General features: G+C 39.2%; 1 protein-coding gene across 1 annotated transcript in view; it reads left to right on the top strand.

Moving 5' to 3' along the window:
• Positions 1–16914, top strand: part of cadm2b (cell adhesion molecule 2b) — a 115211-nt gene that overhangs the window by 72392 nt on the left and 25905 nt on the right. The window contains exon 2 of the mRNA XM_028419863.1: positions 6464–6490. Within this exon, the coding sequence (XP_028275664.1) occupies positions 6464–6490 (27 nt within the window). The remainder of the gene's footprint in view (positions 1–6463; positions 6491–16914) is intronic.

Genomic DNA, 16914 nt, shown 5'->3' with positions numbered 1-16914 from the left:
TTGTTTCTGCTTTATTGGCGGTCTGGGGACTCAGAACCAGTCAGTATCTGGTGTGACCACCATTTGCCTCATGCAGTGCAACACATCTTCTTCGCATAGAGTTTATCAGATTGTCTATTGTGGCCTGTGGAATGTTGGTCCACTCCTCTTCAATGGCTGTGCGAAGTTGCTGGATATTAGTGGGAACTGGTGCACGCTGTCGTATACGCCGGTCAAGCACATCCCAAACATGTTCAATGGGTGACATGTCCGGTGAGTATGCTGGCCATGCAAGAACTGGGACATTTTCAGCTTCCAAGAATTGTGTACAGATCCTTGCAACATGGGGCCGTGCATTATCTTGCTGAAACATGAGGTGATGTTCATGGATGTATGGCACAACAATGGGCCTCAGGATCTCATCACGGTATCTCTGTGCATTCAAAATGCCATCAATAAAATGCACCTGTGTTCTTCGTCCATAACAGATGCCTGCCCATACCATGACCCCACCACCACCATGGGCCACTCGATCCACAACATTGACATCAGCAAAGCGCTCACCCACACGATGCCACACACGCTGTCTGCCATCTGCCCTGAACAATGTAAACCGAGATTCATCCGTGAAGAGAACACCTCTCCAACGTGCTAGACGCCATCGAATGTGAGCATTTGCCCACTCAAGTCTGTTACGGCGACGATCTGGAGTCAGGTTAAGACCCCGATGAGGACGACGAGCATGCAGTTGAGCTTCCCTGAGACGGTTTCTGACAGCTTGTGCAGAAATTGTTTGGTTATGCAAACCAATTGTTTCAGCAGCTGTCTGAGTGGCTGGTCTCAGACGATCTCGGAGGTGAACCTGCTGGATGTGGAGGTCCTGGGCTGGTGTGGTTACTCGTGGTCTGCGGTTTTGAGGCCGGTTGGATGTACTGCCATATTCTCTGAAACGCCTTTGGAGACGGCTTATGGTGGAGAAATGAACATTCAATGCACGAGCAACAGATCTGGTTGACATTCCTGCTGTCAGCATGCCAATTGCACGCTCCCTCAATGCTTGTGGCATCTGTGGCATTTTGCTGTGAGACAAAATGCACATTTCAGGGTGGCCTTTTATTGTGGGCAGTTTGAGGTACACCTGTGCACTAATCATGATGTCAGATCAGCATCTTGATGTGGCACACCTGTGAGGTGGGATGGATTATCTCAGCAAAGCAGAAGTGCTCACTATCACACATTTAGACAGATTTGTGAACAATGTTTGAGAGGAATGGTAATATTGTGTATCTGGAATGAAGTTTAGATCTTCAAGTCCATCTCATGAAACATGGGAGCAAAAACAAAAGTGTTGCGTTTATATTTTTGTTGAGTGTATATATCGCAATATACACTTTGTTACAGTATCGGGATATATCATATTGTATCGTGGCATGTTATCGTCATATGTATCGTATCGCCAGATTCTTGCCAATACACAGCCCTAATATATATATATTATTTTTACATCAACCAGTGTAGTGCCCTTCTGTGGCCGTGTCAATCAGTGCATGTTGCCAAGAAAGGAAGAAAAAAAAAGGCAGAGGAGCTTATTACAGATGTGATTTAGTGTCTAAACTGTGACTGAGAAGGAAAGAGACATTGTAGTCGTCCAACATGTGACCCAGAACAACTCTAGACTTTCTTTGTCAAATTAAAGACATATGCTAAGGACTATGAGTTAAGGCAAACATCTCCTGCAGCAGTCGTATCCTTTATTTTTCTGGTGAGAATCCATGTCCTAAATTTACACAACCACAAGAGGACGCTACACCTTTCATCTAAACCCTCTTAACAATAGCACTCTCTTTTATTCTCTCTCCTTTTCCTGTTTTAATGATCCCAGTATTTCTACTTGAAACATTTCAGCAGTTTCATCATTTTGAATTGGATATTGCTGAACTGTGAAATATCGGCTGGTCAAAATAACCATTTCAAAGCCCTGAATTTTAAGTTACCTGGCATAGCTAGGTGTTCGAGGGCCACCAACATGCACAGCTGCCCAGAACAGCTATTAAAGGTTCACTGTGATTCCACTTGTAGGTGTGTGTGTGGATGTGAGCTGAATATGATGAAGTGCTTTCCTGTCAGAGGGTTACTCACGGCCACATTGTCCCGGGAGAGTTTGTTGTGTGACACTGGCAGAAGGAGAGCAGTGACCCCAGTGATGGCCAGCTGAGGGACAGAGGCCAGCTCACACTGTTAGAAGACAAACCTCTCAGTGGCTGGTTAAACTAATCACCGCAGGGATCAGAAGATATTGCTTTGTTACAGGCCCTGCATCCTCTCCTCAGAAAGGAGGCTGACAGGCAAATGAACAGACTCACACAATGCAAATGTAGCTAACAAGCTGGCAGACTGCTCTAGATTTATGCCTCTAGTGGCTAAACTGGCTTAAGTCCCATCTTTCTACCTTGTTATGTTTTGCCTTTTTGTATTGCTTTCTTATCTCATTGTCATTGACAGACTATTATCCATTTTATTGTTCTGTTCTGGCACGTATTGAATTCATCCTTCTGGTGTGGGATCTCTATTTATCCTGCGCATGGTTTCATGCATAACTCTTTCCTCTCTTTATCTTGTCTAAGGTGTAAAACTACAGAAGCTATGCTGTTATTTTTTTAAAGGATGTTTTGCATAGTCCTTATTTGTTCATCATTAGGTAAGATAATCCTAGGTTTGTGATATATGGGCACATGCGTAAACACTACTTGCATAAACATGAGGCATGTATATTTGTATACAAGTCTTGTTCTTTTATCTTGAAAGCAACCTCTTATGTTATTTCTGAACCATCGTTATTTTTGCCATTTTAATATTTAGGTCATAAGGACAGAGTAACTTCCGTGAAGAGGCAGTGAAGCAGAGCAGTTATTAAAAAAGTAATTTTTTGTATTATTTGGAGCACTCTGCATGAGGCACAGCCAGACATTTTGGTGTTTACTTCAATTGGGTGGTTAATGGACACACAGCAAATTGTACATCCCGAATATGGATGGCAGCATATGAGCAGCTAATGCTAGCTGTTCCATTTTGTGCGTCTGAATCATTACAAAACGTGAACATGTTGATAGATTTGTTTTTGTTGTTGCTGAGAGCACCAGTGATACTGTTCCAACCCAAACAGCTGCAGCATCCTCTGCTGCCATTTTCACAAGTTTCGACATTAATTGTTGGTCTCTGTCCTTCTGCTGTGTAGCCAAGATGGCATTTATTTAGTGTGGGATGTGTCCATTGTTTCCCACCTTTAGAAGACCTACAGTGTAACTGTCCTAAATGTGTTCATATTTCATTAGCTTTCCTGAAATGTGCAATGTTTTCATAGAAATATACGGATATATGGATCATCAATATGATTGGAAAAGACTCCAGGATACACAAACACTGCAGCACTCCTGAGTGAACCCCAACCATCCCCAACCTATATTCTTACTTTGACCTTTGTTGTATCAGTCCCATGCTGGGATGACATTGGGCAATACATCCATATGTTCAATTTAAAGAAGCCATTTGATGTATCTGGCGGATTAATTATCAACTGAATGTGTGTTGGCCTTGTTTGTGAGGAAGTATAACTCCATGAGTATTATGGTCTCATCTCTTCTGCACTTTTGACAGAGCTCATTTTGTTGATAACACAGAATATGAAAACCCAGACTGAACATATTGTGTTTATTAGAACATAAGCAGTATTTGTACATGCTGTAGAACAGTCATGCATGTTCCCACAGCCTCACTGTACTAACTACACTGACATTCCTACAGAGAAGTGTGACATTATGTGATCTGCTAATGAGTTTCTCTCAGAGGCTAAGGGAAAGACTGAGTGTCCAAATCAATACATTTTCCTTTAGATGGTGGAATAGCATACATTACTTGTATGGTCTTCCTGGTTTTCTGATCAGAGAAAGGATCACCAAGAAATGACCTATTTTTTTATAGATAAACATTTTGTCCTTTCTGTGCACTTCAGCTTACCATTGACCTATTTTTAAGTCAGAAATAGGTCTTTTTTTCCACAAGGCTTCATTCCACTCTCTGTTGTGGGCATTGTGAAGAACACTGAATATTTGACCTGACAGTAGAAGATTTAAAAATGTGCTAAAATGGCCTCATGGAGACTGGTTACAGAGAAAAAGAGCCATTTCAGAACAGCCTTTTAGTTTTAGCAGCAACATGTAAAACACACACCAATCAGCATTGTTAAACAAACATGTTATATTGTTTTGAAGAGATGACCAGCAGCTATCGGCAACAAAGACAGCACTGATGGATACAGATGCAGCAGAAAGATGATAAGAAGTGACAATTTATCCTTTACAACAGAATCAAATGAGGTGTGCAGAGTCAACAGTGGCACCGGTCCGTCTAGGTGGAAACCAACTGTTATTGTTCTCATAATAGACAGAATGTGTCGGCACACAAAGCATTCTGTAGACCAGAGGAGGAGGAGAGGGGGAATCTACAAGTGACATTATTCCCTTTCTCATTTAGCCTCTGTGTACACACGAAACAGTGCATTGGTTGCTGGTTTGCTTGTAATCTTTAGGCAAACTTTATTTTTCTTCTACATGTGTGCTGTCTTCTATAAGTTTGTTCCAAGGCCATGTTCTTTACTAAAGTGCCACTTTATTAGAAAAAAAATCTTTTTTTTTTTTTTCAATTTGAAATGTATTAATGGCTGGCTGGTGTGCTAATGATGCTCCCACCTTTAACTTCAGATTCTGAAAAAACAAAATATTTTCTACATTCCCTGTGAAATCGGACTTGTTTTATAAATTACTTATTGGCTCTAACAGGAAAGATCAAGCACTAAGACCAGCTACAAGTTTACCTTCAGGATTTAGTTTTTTTTACAACTGTACAATTTTCTGTTTTGTTGACGTGTGTTGATGTATGTCTGCCAAGAATATTTCACATCCCTCAAGAGGCTCTGCATGAAATCTGCATTATTGATTTTTATTTTTTAAATTCAGTAGGTGTGTGTGTGTGTATGTGTGTGTGCTGCTGATGTGGAGGCATAAACCTGTTGTGCTCTCACCAGCAGGCCCCTGGTTTTGTAAATGTTTTGGTATCTTCACATGTCTGGGTGTGGGCCTTTCTTTCTGTTATTTGTTGTAGTGCAGGCTCACAGCTCTACCTCTGATTAGCATTCCAGGCTGATTGTTGCAGTTTACGCAGAGAGTCCTTTTCAAAATCTGAGGCTCACTGGCAAATCTAGTGTTAATCTGTTCTAGTCTGAAGCCTCTAGTAACAATGTTCTGTCCTCATTACAGATAACTAAGCATCTCTACCTGAAAGACTTTTAAGCACCTTCCTTTATGTAACCACTGAAGACAAACAAAGTGCCTGTCTCTGTAGTGATGATGAAAAGAAATTGTTTACTCGTCTGCCATGCTACCCTGAGTAACGTGTAATTTGTACAGAAGGTGAAAGTTGAAAGTGATTGAGTGAAGTCCTTTCCAGACACCATCAGACAGACGAACACTTAAGGGGAAAAAAAAGATTCACTCATTTTGTTGTGATTACAATTTTACAGCTCTTCAGTGGATTATTTTCATCCTAATCATTTGGCCATATGACACATTATGATCGCCCCCCACCCCATATTTACCATAATTAATGAGGACAATGTTCTTCTACAATACAGAATCTTATTTCAGACTCTTTAAAACTTTGCTTTGACTTCCTTTATCGTGTCTGATATTTATTTATTTATTCATTTATTTGCACTATGTTCCAGAGGAGGATAATCACAAAGTCAACTAAACTCAGACATAACACAGTCTGGTAAATATTATTTTTTTGCAACTTGGAAGATGTAAGAGTACATTAATTTATACTGCAAGTCCAATACTGTTCCCCTAAAGGGCCTGCTACACCCTAATTCCAACTAAAACCATAATCAAGCCCTAATTATGTATAACTTTATACTATAATTTCACCATAAGGGAAAATGTAAAATACATATGTGAATGTAGTGACTTTTATCTATATGTATTGTGTGGTCAGTCAGATTCACTGGTCGTTGTTCTTCTATTGGTGGATCAGTTGTAGCACATTCAGTCATTGGGGTAATAGAGAAAACAATTGCAAGAAGCGATAGAAACACAGTGGGTGTGTTATTGTGACTAATACACTGAGTTCCATGTAAATACCTTTAATTATTTTACATGGACCAGCAGTTACAGAAAAATGAATAATGTAAGCTTGTTATAGAGTTAAAAACCCCTAAAGCTATCATATTGGTATTCATGTCTTCCCTTCCTCTTTCTAATGCTGTGTTGTGATTAGGTGTACCTTTCCCATTGTCACATTAACACACATTTAATCTGATTCTTCCCGTCACCATGGATAGAGCAAATAATCACCATGCTATCAGTGGAACTCCTTCATACTACCTGTATCTAACTTGCTGTCTCCTTGCTTTATCCCTTCATGCTATCAGTGGCTGGGACAAAAAGCAAAGCGAAAGGTGAGTTATTGCCTCCATTTTCTTCCTACATGATTTATGTTGCACAGTGTTCCCAATAAACAATGTTTGGATCAGGCTTTTATCTCCCCTAAGAGCCCCGGCCAGCATTAACATACGCTGCTTCCTTCGCAGCTTTCTGGGCATGTTTTAACCTTTCTTTCTCCAGCAGAGGTTTGTTGAACCTGCTCGCTCTTTCACCACATACAGCCTGCTTCACATATGTATGGATTCCCACCAGGGAGCCGCCTGCCTCTCCTAGTCATGCTTTATGTGGCTGCTGTGCAGCTCCACTGGAGCAGCTGGGAGGTCGTTCCTGGTTCAAGGACACCTCCTCAGCAGTAGATGAGTGAGGAAGAGAGCATTTCTCATTTGCTCTACCTATAACCAGATTTTACCAGACATGTTGTGCATTCAAACCTGGTCAAAAGTCTGCCCTTCATGCTTTGCCATGTTACCTTTGCCCTTCACAGTAATACCCCGACATCTGCTGGTGCAGGCATTCACTTCATTTCCTTTGATTCTGATGTATTGCTTAAGAAATTGTCATTTTCTTATTTATTATTTACTGAGCAGCAGAATGTGCTTTTTTACCTCCCTGATGACTCGTCTTTGGAGGAAAACATGATGCAGCAGAAAATGAGATGATTTTCAGACTTTTGTTTTACATACACAGGATGCTCTGCACTTTCTGCTGTTGCTCATGTTCCTGCTTGTTGTGTGGCGCCCGCACACATCAATACCCCCGGGGTCTCAGTGACTCCGCCAGTGCAGTTATTGCTTCCATTGTGAGAATTGTTATTGATGGATTCTGCACATTTTATTTTGCTTGTTCTGGCTTGTTTGCTTTGGTTACTGATTTGAAATTTCTGCTGTTATATATTTTTAACATGATTTCCACCAAAATCCATCTGATTAATGTTAGTACTTTTCATGAATGAATGCAGGAGAGTTTTATTTACTCCCCCTTTTTTTTGAAAATGCAGTGTTTTCTAATTACAGAAGTAATTAAGGGGCTAGATTTTAATTACCAGAAGATACACATTCAGCAGTTGTACCTCTAGAATCCAGTTCAACATTAGGCAGCACTTTCAGCACTCTAATTATGGTTGATAACTTGTATTGATAAAGATGACAATAATATATTTAACAATATGGTATAGATAGTAATTAATGGCTTTTACCAGCTTTACAGTGTACTGATAAATGTAAATTGTAGAAAAACTAAAAAAAAAATCTGACAAAACAATGTAGGCTTTGCAAAGTAGTTGTCAATACATCCTCAGGGTTTATTTACAGAGATCTTATGAATAGATTTATTTGCTCTCAGAGGACTTAGCTCTGTGTAAGTGGTGCTTTGACTAAGACAAAAAGAATATCAAAGACTGTAAACATGTGCTGTTTCATTAGGTTGCCACCTAAAGCAACAAATAGTGGAAAAAAGTGCAGCAAATAGTAACAGCTGCAAGACCTGAAGCTTGAATGATGGAGCTTGTTTCTAGTATTCAGACAGTTGAATGTGAATTTAACAGCATTTCAGATAAACTCACCCTGATGAAGGCTATGTTACAGTGCAAGGATTTTTAAAGTGTTAAGGTTTTATTGTATCTAAAAGAGCAACATATTTCTGACCACACTTTTCAGCCAGGTGCAGTTTGAATGCATAAAACTCCAACTATTTCATATAAATCACAACCCAGCGTGTATCTGATAAATTAGAAGCATGTATCCTTCTGTTAGCAACCTTCTAGAGGAGGGTTGATCGCTCTTCTGAGACGTTCTTCTTGTTTTTCATTTCAGCGTTGTACTTCAGACTCTAAATATACCACTGCTGTTTTTTTCAGTGTTTAGCATAAAGCTTACCAGGATTTGACAAAAAAGAACATAATCCCAAAGTTAATTTGTGGCACAGTCTTGTAAGTAGCACCATTTGAACATGTAATTTCCCATTTCACCTGGAGACAGCACAGTATTTCTGGCCCACTTTCTGAAGCTGATGTATTGCCACTTTTGTTTTTGTGTTTTTTCTTTTCTTCTTGCACAGCAGAAAAAACAGTGCTAAGACTCTGCCCCCAGCAGGGATAGTTATTGCTAGTTCTGTGGATTGCCCACCTCCTACTATCCCCCTAACTCCCCCACTGTGGTAAATCACAGGGGAGGACGGCGGTCAGTGCAACCTCTGTGTTGGGAAGGGTTCACTTTTGCTCAGGTGTTACACAGTAACGGGAACCAAATGTTCTTTTTGATGGAGGGTAAAGCTGACAGACAGCTTACTCTGCCTCTCTCACAGACTTCATCAGCTCAATCAACTGACTGCACCATTTAAAATCAGTCTGTGCAGGCTATGAATACAATGGAGAGCTGATACACAGTTGCTGTGGGTTATCTCAACATGTGCATTGTTCCTGTCCCGTGGTCTTGTTTACAGCAGTGTAGAAAATCACTGTAGTGCAGATAAAGGATGCATGTGCTATAATATTTCATGAAACATTCACTGCAAGAGACTTCAAATGTTCACTGCTGATTTTAAAGCAAATGTTCAAGCCTGGAGGTGTTGAGTTTTCAAACATGCTTCACCTTGGCCATCTAATTTACAGATTAGCCTCAGTTAATGGATCAGATCTTGATTTAATGCTAATTAGCCGCTGCCTATAAATACTTGCTTAAATCTTACCTCTCAGACGGGCTTTCGGAATTGGCATCTCCTGCCGACTTCACCCCAGATCAGCAGGTTTACCATTAACATGGGATGGATTCCTGCTGATGTCGGGCTTAAATTACACTGTCAGTGTAAATGATGGTTTTTGTTGACAGATGTGACCTTTCAGTCAGAAATAAATTAGATGAAATATGTTTTTGTCCTTGTTTTTCCCTGATCACCAAAGGTCGATCTAGGTGAAAACATTCAGTTATGATGGGGTTGCTTCATACACCCACTGATAGCGGTCATTTCTTATCTGTCCTCATAACCATTCACTTTCAAAGCGTTTCTTTTATCAACACTTGAATGTAGTTAATGAATGCACACAGCAAGGATATTATGTTGTGATGTTATATAAATGACGGATGTGGACACATTCATCATGCTTTTTGCATCACCTTTGAATACTTTTTAATTTGCCTGTTCACATGGATTCCTCACATTAATAGTTTGACATGCATGGTTTGAAAAAAAAGTCTTCCGTGATGGGACCCGCGATGTATTATTGACCAGTTGTGTTTTTTTCATGATGTTTTGTTAACCTATTAATATGGACAAACTGGTGACACATGCAGAAGTGGAAGCAGGAAGCATGTGGTCTAAGTTTGCACTCATCTCTCATTATGCAAAATTTGTGTTTTTTCATGATTAGTGCATGAGTTGTATGTTTTTACTTAAACTGCAAAGTTTGGCATTTTAACATGGAGGCCCTTGGGATTTGACCTGCTCTTGAGCCAGAGGTTGCAGGTAGAACTGCTATATTAAACACTGACATGGCCTTTATTTGGAGCCATGGAGATTACTGCTTGTGCAGTTTCTAGCTCAGTTCGATTTTTTCCAAGATTGGATATTTTCACAGCTTAGCATTTACTTCAATGTACAAAACCTTTACATATATGTTACAGGGCTAAGCATACACTGTGTGATTAGAATTGCTTTAGACCAGGTTAATTGAGCTCTGGTAATCGCTTACTTGCCTGTCAAGGATGCATCATCTTGTTTACAATATTATTGTAATTGTCAATGGTCAAACTTTGATGCGTCTAGGGACAGTATCCTCTAAAAAGTGAGCTACAGCCTATACTTTGAACATGTTTTCTGTTTCTAAATACCAAATTTAGTCCAGTATATTTCTTTTATTATGCCATTATAGTGATTAATACATTTAAAAACAATAAAATTAGACACTTGTTTTTTTTTATCTTGTGCCACAGGCTGAAAGTTGACATCTTTCGGGAAGACATTGCTTTCTTTAGTAGTTTTCCAACAGTAGTGTAAACTGGTATAAGTGTTTCTAAATGGAGTGTTGTGTGTGTAGTCATTTTCAATAGCCCTCCACTAGAATGGTCAGCATTAATTTAATCCACTTCACTCACTTTGAGGGAGGGGTGTTGTTAGTTTTGGCAGGAAGACCGCATAAATGCTATACTAAGCAATAATATCAATACTACTGTGGAGAATCATGTGACAGGCAGCCATTATCTGGACAGCGTGAGACGGACACTCTCAGGCCTGATTATATCCTTCTGAGCTGAGACTATCACTCTTGAATTCAGTCTGGCTCTGTGGTAGCACACATTTCTGACAGTGCCCTATTAATGATGCTGAATCAAAGTATAGGGCTCAGGGGATCGAGATTTGTTCAGTTTTTTTATTCTATGTCAGTGAGTAGTGGTGATGTTCAAAAGAATAAAAGAGTGGTGTAGACCAAAGCACATCTATGCCTGACCCAGTGAGTTCATATCAAGTGAAATACAGTACTGTGCAAAACTTTTTGGCTGGGGAGGCGAGTTATCAACCCTAAATTTATTCTACAGCTTGACAACACCTAGTAGCCTCATACAGATCTATCTTCAGCAACACAAAGAACAAGGCGTCCTGCAAGAGATGGCCCCTGCTGAGCCCAGCACTCACATCACAGCCAGTCTCTACACAGAGAGACAGAAGCAAAGAGATTTCCTCTTAAGTCTCTAAGATGCTTCAAACTGCCTACCAGCCAGGTACTCAGAAATAAATGAGCAAGCTGCTGAAACTGGTGGTCACTGGTTGAGATTTTTCTCCTCCTTGAGTTATTTATATTTCACAGCAGACTCACTTTACTCTTAGTGTATATAATATTTGCACAGGGCACATTTACAAATTATGTTTTATAATTGCAACAGTTATCCATAGCAGAGCTTGACAGCCTGTACTTTTGGAAAGAATGTGGGCAGAAACATAAGGTCACCATTCCTAAGGATCTTGAACCTATGGCAGAAAGCATGGCATTAGATATTATATTCTCATTAAGCTGCTATGGAGTGAACTAGCCCTAGTCAGATGATCCTGTATTATCCTGGGTAAAATCAGTATTAAGCATTCTTTCAGGCTTTTTTTTTTTTTTTTTGCATTGTCTACTTGCACCAGTGTGTAGTTATGCTGAAATGTGCTGGTATTGGGGCTATAGCTGAAAAACTGAGACTAATTTAGAAATCTGACACTGGTTTCAAAGGTTCTAATACTGAAAAAGTATATGAAAGAAAATCAGAATATTGATTTAATGTCTTTGTACCGGTATGCTGTAACATTGAATGTATAGCTCTGGAATGATAGTAAAATATTGCACCTGGTTTGGTTATCAGACACTGAAAATAACACATATGGAATGGCTTTTTAGGTAAAAGTTTAAAGGATGATTCTGATTTAGCAGTCTGAGATTGTATGGCAGAACATTTCACAGCCTAGGTGTCCTGAAAGTGAAAACCAGTCATCTTTCATCTTGAGCCTGGACTTAGCAACTGCCAAGAGCCCTGCCTGTGGTGCTAAAGCTGCACTCAGACTCAGAAGAGGCCAAAAGGTCAGAGAAATTGCTGAGGGCAAGGCCTTGCCATAAATGCTGGCAATTGAAATAAAAAAAAAAAATGAACGGCTGCCACAATGGCTGCAATATGGCTCCTTCACTAAGTCCTGACCAAAGACCTTCTGGTTGTCGTACAGTATATATTCACATGTACAGATACAAAACACATTCAGCAGGGCAAGATGATATAAAAGCACGCTATCAGCAGTTTCATGTCTGAAGGGTTCCATCCAGCATTTAAACCTGTACTGAAGGTCATCTGCTCTTTTCAAAAGCATTCAGCTGCTATGAAAGCAAATTCAGTTTATACAGCCTGGATAACACTTGAATGTTTGGAACCTGGTTTTCAAAAAATTACACATTAAATTCAGATGGTAAATATGTTTTGAAGAAAAACTAATATCTGAATAACCTGGGGATTTGTGTTAGATCCAATTCGACCACTGTTTTTCAGGTAAGAAAAGGCTGGAAAAGTAGTAAACTTTAGCATGACTGTAACAATGTAATGAGAATAAAGCTGCTCCCAGACATAATACCTCCACCTGTAAGGAGGAATCAAGGCCACCAAAAGAGCCTACCTTTGTTTCTGTCCCCAGAGGCACCCACCTTTCATCTGAACCTGCTCTTATATGAAATGACAGTGGGATTTCATTTTCAGTTTTCAGGGCTGGAGAAAATTTTCTAAAAGTATGTTTCCTTGATGTTTATTGAAAAGCACACGTCTTAGCAAAATATCTTTGTCATCGCCACGAGTTGCAGTGAAAACATTTTCTTCAAATGAAAGCATGGCTGGCTGAATCAATGCTGTGCTTCTTTACTGGGGGCCAGAGTAAAATATGTGACATAACCATTAGTGTCTGAGAAAACATTCATGACCTGTGTATGTGACTTCTCTGAGGTATTCATCGAGTATAATGCCTGGTGCACTGGTGAATATCTATTAATTCTTGTTAGAGAAAGTGACTGATATAAGGATGGTAAGATTTTTCCAGCGCAGGCAAAGGATGAGTAAAACACAGCGTCCAAGAGGATGTGACGAGCTCAGCGTAAGCCATGCTTTTACAAACCTTCACACTGAGCTGGAACAGAGAGGGCCGTCTGTATTTGTCTCGCATGGGAGACAGCAAGCTCTGTTTTTTTCTTCTTCTCCCCACCAAGAAATGCACACCACAAGAGGTCTCAAGTTTTAATTAAATGGAATATTTATACACTGCGGATATGGAGCTTCCCTTCTCTCTCAACATGCCGACAAATAGGCCACACAGTTTAGACAGAGTTAGCTAATTAATTACAATTTTGTCAAGCCATAGCAATTTCAGTAATTAATTGTTATGTTCTCAAGAGTATATTGTCTGATTAAATATCTTTTGACATTTTATTTTTGTTCCAAACTTCCAAGGTTTTTAGATATACTGCATTTAGTGTGCATGTAAATTAAGGATTGTTTGGTGGGTAGAACCATGTACAGAGAGAGGTGACATAACATTATTAGGTGTAGTTATAAAAGAAGAAAAATAAATTCAAGTAAAGTCATCCGAAAAATGAAAAATGGAAATAACCTGAAACGTGGGTGTTTTTCCATTTATTTTTCTTATTTTATCACCATTTAGATTTAGAAAAATAATTCATTAGGAATTCTTTCAAACAATTAGTGCAGAAATGTCTGTTAAATTAAAACCCCCACTAAAAGGTTTTAAATATAAATGATGTAATGTGATTTCAGTGGGTGATAACACTCTGATGGTGAAGTTGAAGAGGTGCGTAACTACTGTAAGAGCCAGAGCACACAAGTACACTACAGAAACTAGAAAAAATACTTAATGTCCACAAATGGTTTCCAACGCTCTAAATGAAGATGAAGTTCTCAGTTCTGTGACAATAATCCATCACTGAGATGTAACCTCTAGACCTGTTCTAAAGAAGTTAGGCAGCATCCATGTCTGTCCTCAGTCACTTCTCTTCTTATAGTATGAAAAACCACACCGTTAATCCATGTTAGCAGGCTATAATCCAATTTAGACTATATGTATAACTGCATTAAATTGCACATTTTGCTTCTGCACCTATGTTTATTTTTAATCTTGCTGTAAATACTGTTTATACTGTATAATTTTTACTGTTAGAGGTATATTTTTTATTTTTTGGTATGCTTGAGTGACAGCAGTTTTTGCTGCTGCAACAGTAAAATTTCCAGCTTGGGATGAATAAAGTATTTTCTATTCTATTCTATTCTAGTTAGCATCAGTTGTCTTTAGAAAACAGCTTATGCCTTGCAAACATTTAATTTGGAGCCATGTCATAAACTAGCATGTGTCACTTATTATGTAATAAGGAGTGCTGCATCGTACTTTATGAGCACATTACACTGCAGCATCAAATCATTAATTTCAGACTTGTTGCTGTGAGCATATGAATATAAGCAATATGCAGAGACATTTTCTCAGAAGGCGTTCTATCACTGGAGTCACTGTATAAAGTTACTATGGCTCATCAGTATGCGGAAGGCACTTGCCACCTCCAACACCTCTATTTGCACAGAAGCTCTTGTAAAATCAAGCACCACAGTTGAACTTGTGGTTTGATAACTGACTGGTATTCATTTCATATGAAAATTAATCATTGTTATTATTCCTTAATGAAAGAAAGCATTTCTGGGTTTATTTCTCGAGTTATTTGTTTTCTTTTTATCCCGCCTGCAGTTTATAGTTTATTCTGCAGTGGTGTGCTTGACTGCTCTCCAGCCATTCATCAAGGCACTGCTTTCCATTATTTGGTGCAGTCAGCTGAAACTGAGAAAGGCTTTTGGGGTGGTATGGCTCATTCTTCCTCCACTAACTCTCTGTTCTCCTAGACAGAGACGTTCTTTGGCTTTTTTTTTTCACTGCATGCCCTGGATCAGTGGTCATTAGACGAATCAGTGGAATTATACATGCAACACACTTCCCTAGTTATTCAGTTTTCAGACTGGGTTTTCCACCATGTTGTGCCATCATGTGTATCATATCAAAACACAATGAAAAGATTTCCACTCTATTTACATTCATCACTTAACCTCCTTAGCCCTTTATGTACAGATTTCTATCTTCTTCATATTCACACTTTATACCCACCGAACCACCAGTCTCACAAAATCAATAACCTAAGTATCATATTCTGGGCTTCTAATATTGTCAGACTCAGATTCCATCAGGCTGAGGTCTGAGCTGCATTCTGATAGCGACATGAAAAGTGCCTGGCTGGGATGAAATGAAATAGTTTATTGCTAATGTACACTCAACAGCCAGCCATTCTGAACATCTGTATTCATATTTATACTCTACACCTGCTGTTCAAACCTCATCCATAGAGATGAGCAGCACCCACACCCTCTCTCTGTGTTTTAGCAGACATCTGTTCCTGTGTTTCCCCTTTAAAATCTAATCATCAAATATTTGTGTTTACAATGAAGATGCTATCCCTTCTCCCTACATTTACATTTCTACCTAATTTTAGCTGTGCAGGTAAATATTTGATTCATGAGGCAGCGTCACTTGATTCGGTATGAAAGTTAATGCCACAGTAGAGAGATGTGTCAGCATCATTCTGACTGTGTGAAGCACAGCAAACAACTTGACTAATCTCATGTGTGCTGACATTGTGACTGATGATCAGTGTGCTGCTGGTGGCCCACCTGAATGTGGACCATAATCTCCCAGGCTCAGGGTGATATTGCCAGTTTCAGCTTTTACTGGAGTGGCCTCTTTGCTTCAGCACTAAAAAAGGGAAATACAAAAAAAACAGCTTTCAGATCCATGTGATTGTCATAAAAAACAGTGTGAAAGGGGAAAGGCTGCCAAGGGACCAATTACAGCGTTAAGAGTGTCCCCCTTAAGCAGGCTGATGTTGAAAATGTTTTGATTTAAAGCAGGGACACAAAAATAACAACATAACATAAAAACAACACAAATCTTAACAGATTCATCTTCAGTTTAGGTTTCATGTTTTTATTCCTAACTGTTCAATCTGAGAAGAAAAAAAGAAACACCTGCATCTCCATGTTATTCACAGATTGGAAAAAAGGGGGGAAATAAGACTAATGGTATTCATGTTTCAGAGGGCAGTAGCTGCTTTCATCAAGATATCTCAGGTTACTCAGTCCTCACCTATTCGCCGTCATGGCAGACAAGTTGCATGTTGTCTACTGAGAATATGTGCAAGCTGTCAACCTTCAGCTGCAATTGCCTGAAAAATAAGTAGCTCCCTCTCTCTCAGAGTAATATCACCTAAGCTCTAGAAAAAGGATACAGCGATGCCCAGTATTGAAGTTCTTTAGCCTGTGGAGCTGATAGGCTTTGTGTTTAAGGGATGGCCTATCCTCCCCCTAAGGCATATTGCAAAAGTGAAGGTTTATTCCTCATTTCATAACTGCACTTCACCGTCGTCTTGGATCATCAGTGAAGCAGACAACCTTCATACCTCTATTACTTTTACTGTTTGTTCCCTTTCACTGGGTTTGCTTTTATAGGAAAACACAGCAATGACTCAACACATTCTATACTTGGTAGCTTTTATACAGACACTTGCTAAATCTTTTCTATATATACAGTGCTTCATATTTTTTTAGTGGTAAAGTTACATTGTGCTCAAAAGTGTGCCATCATTCTTGGTTTGTAGATGAGAACGTAAAAGACTAATGTTAGAATAGTGGAATGGAATTTAGTTTTTATTAGTTTTCACATAGTTCTATGTTATTTTTTTTGCCTTTAAGTTTAACAACTTTCTATTTGGTCATTTGTTTAAAGCCTGTCGGTTTATTTGTACAATTACACAATTTATCATACAATTTATCCTCATGTTAAAAGGTTAAGGTAATCTATGGCCTTGCATTTTAAATGAAATATGCCTTTA

Source organism: Parambassis ranga, chromosome 13, assembly GCF_900634625.1.
Source record: "Parambassis ranga chromosome 13, fParRan2.1, whole genome shotgun sequence".
In the NCBI taxonomy this organism is placed as follows: Eukaryota; Metazoa; Chordata; class Actinopteri; family Ambassidae; genus Parambassis; species Parambassis ranga.
The sequence above is the reverse complement of the archived record's forward strand: the minus strand, read 5'-3'. Positions and strand labels throughout refer to the sequence as shown.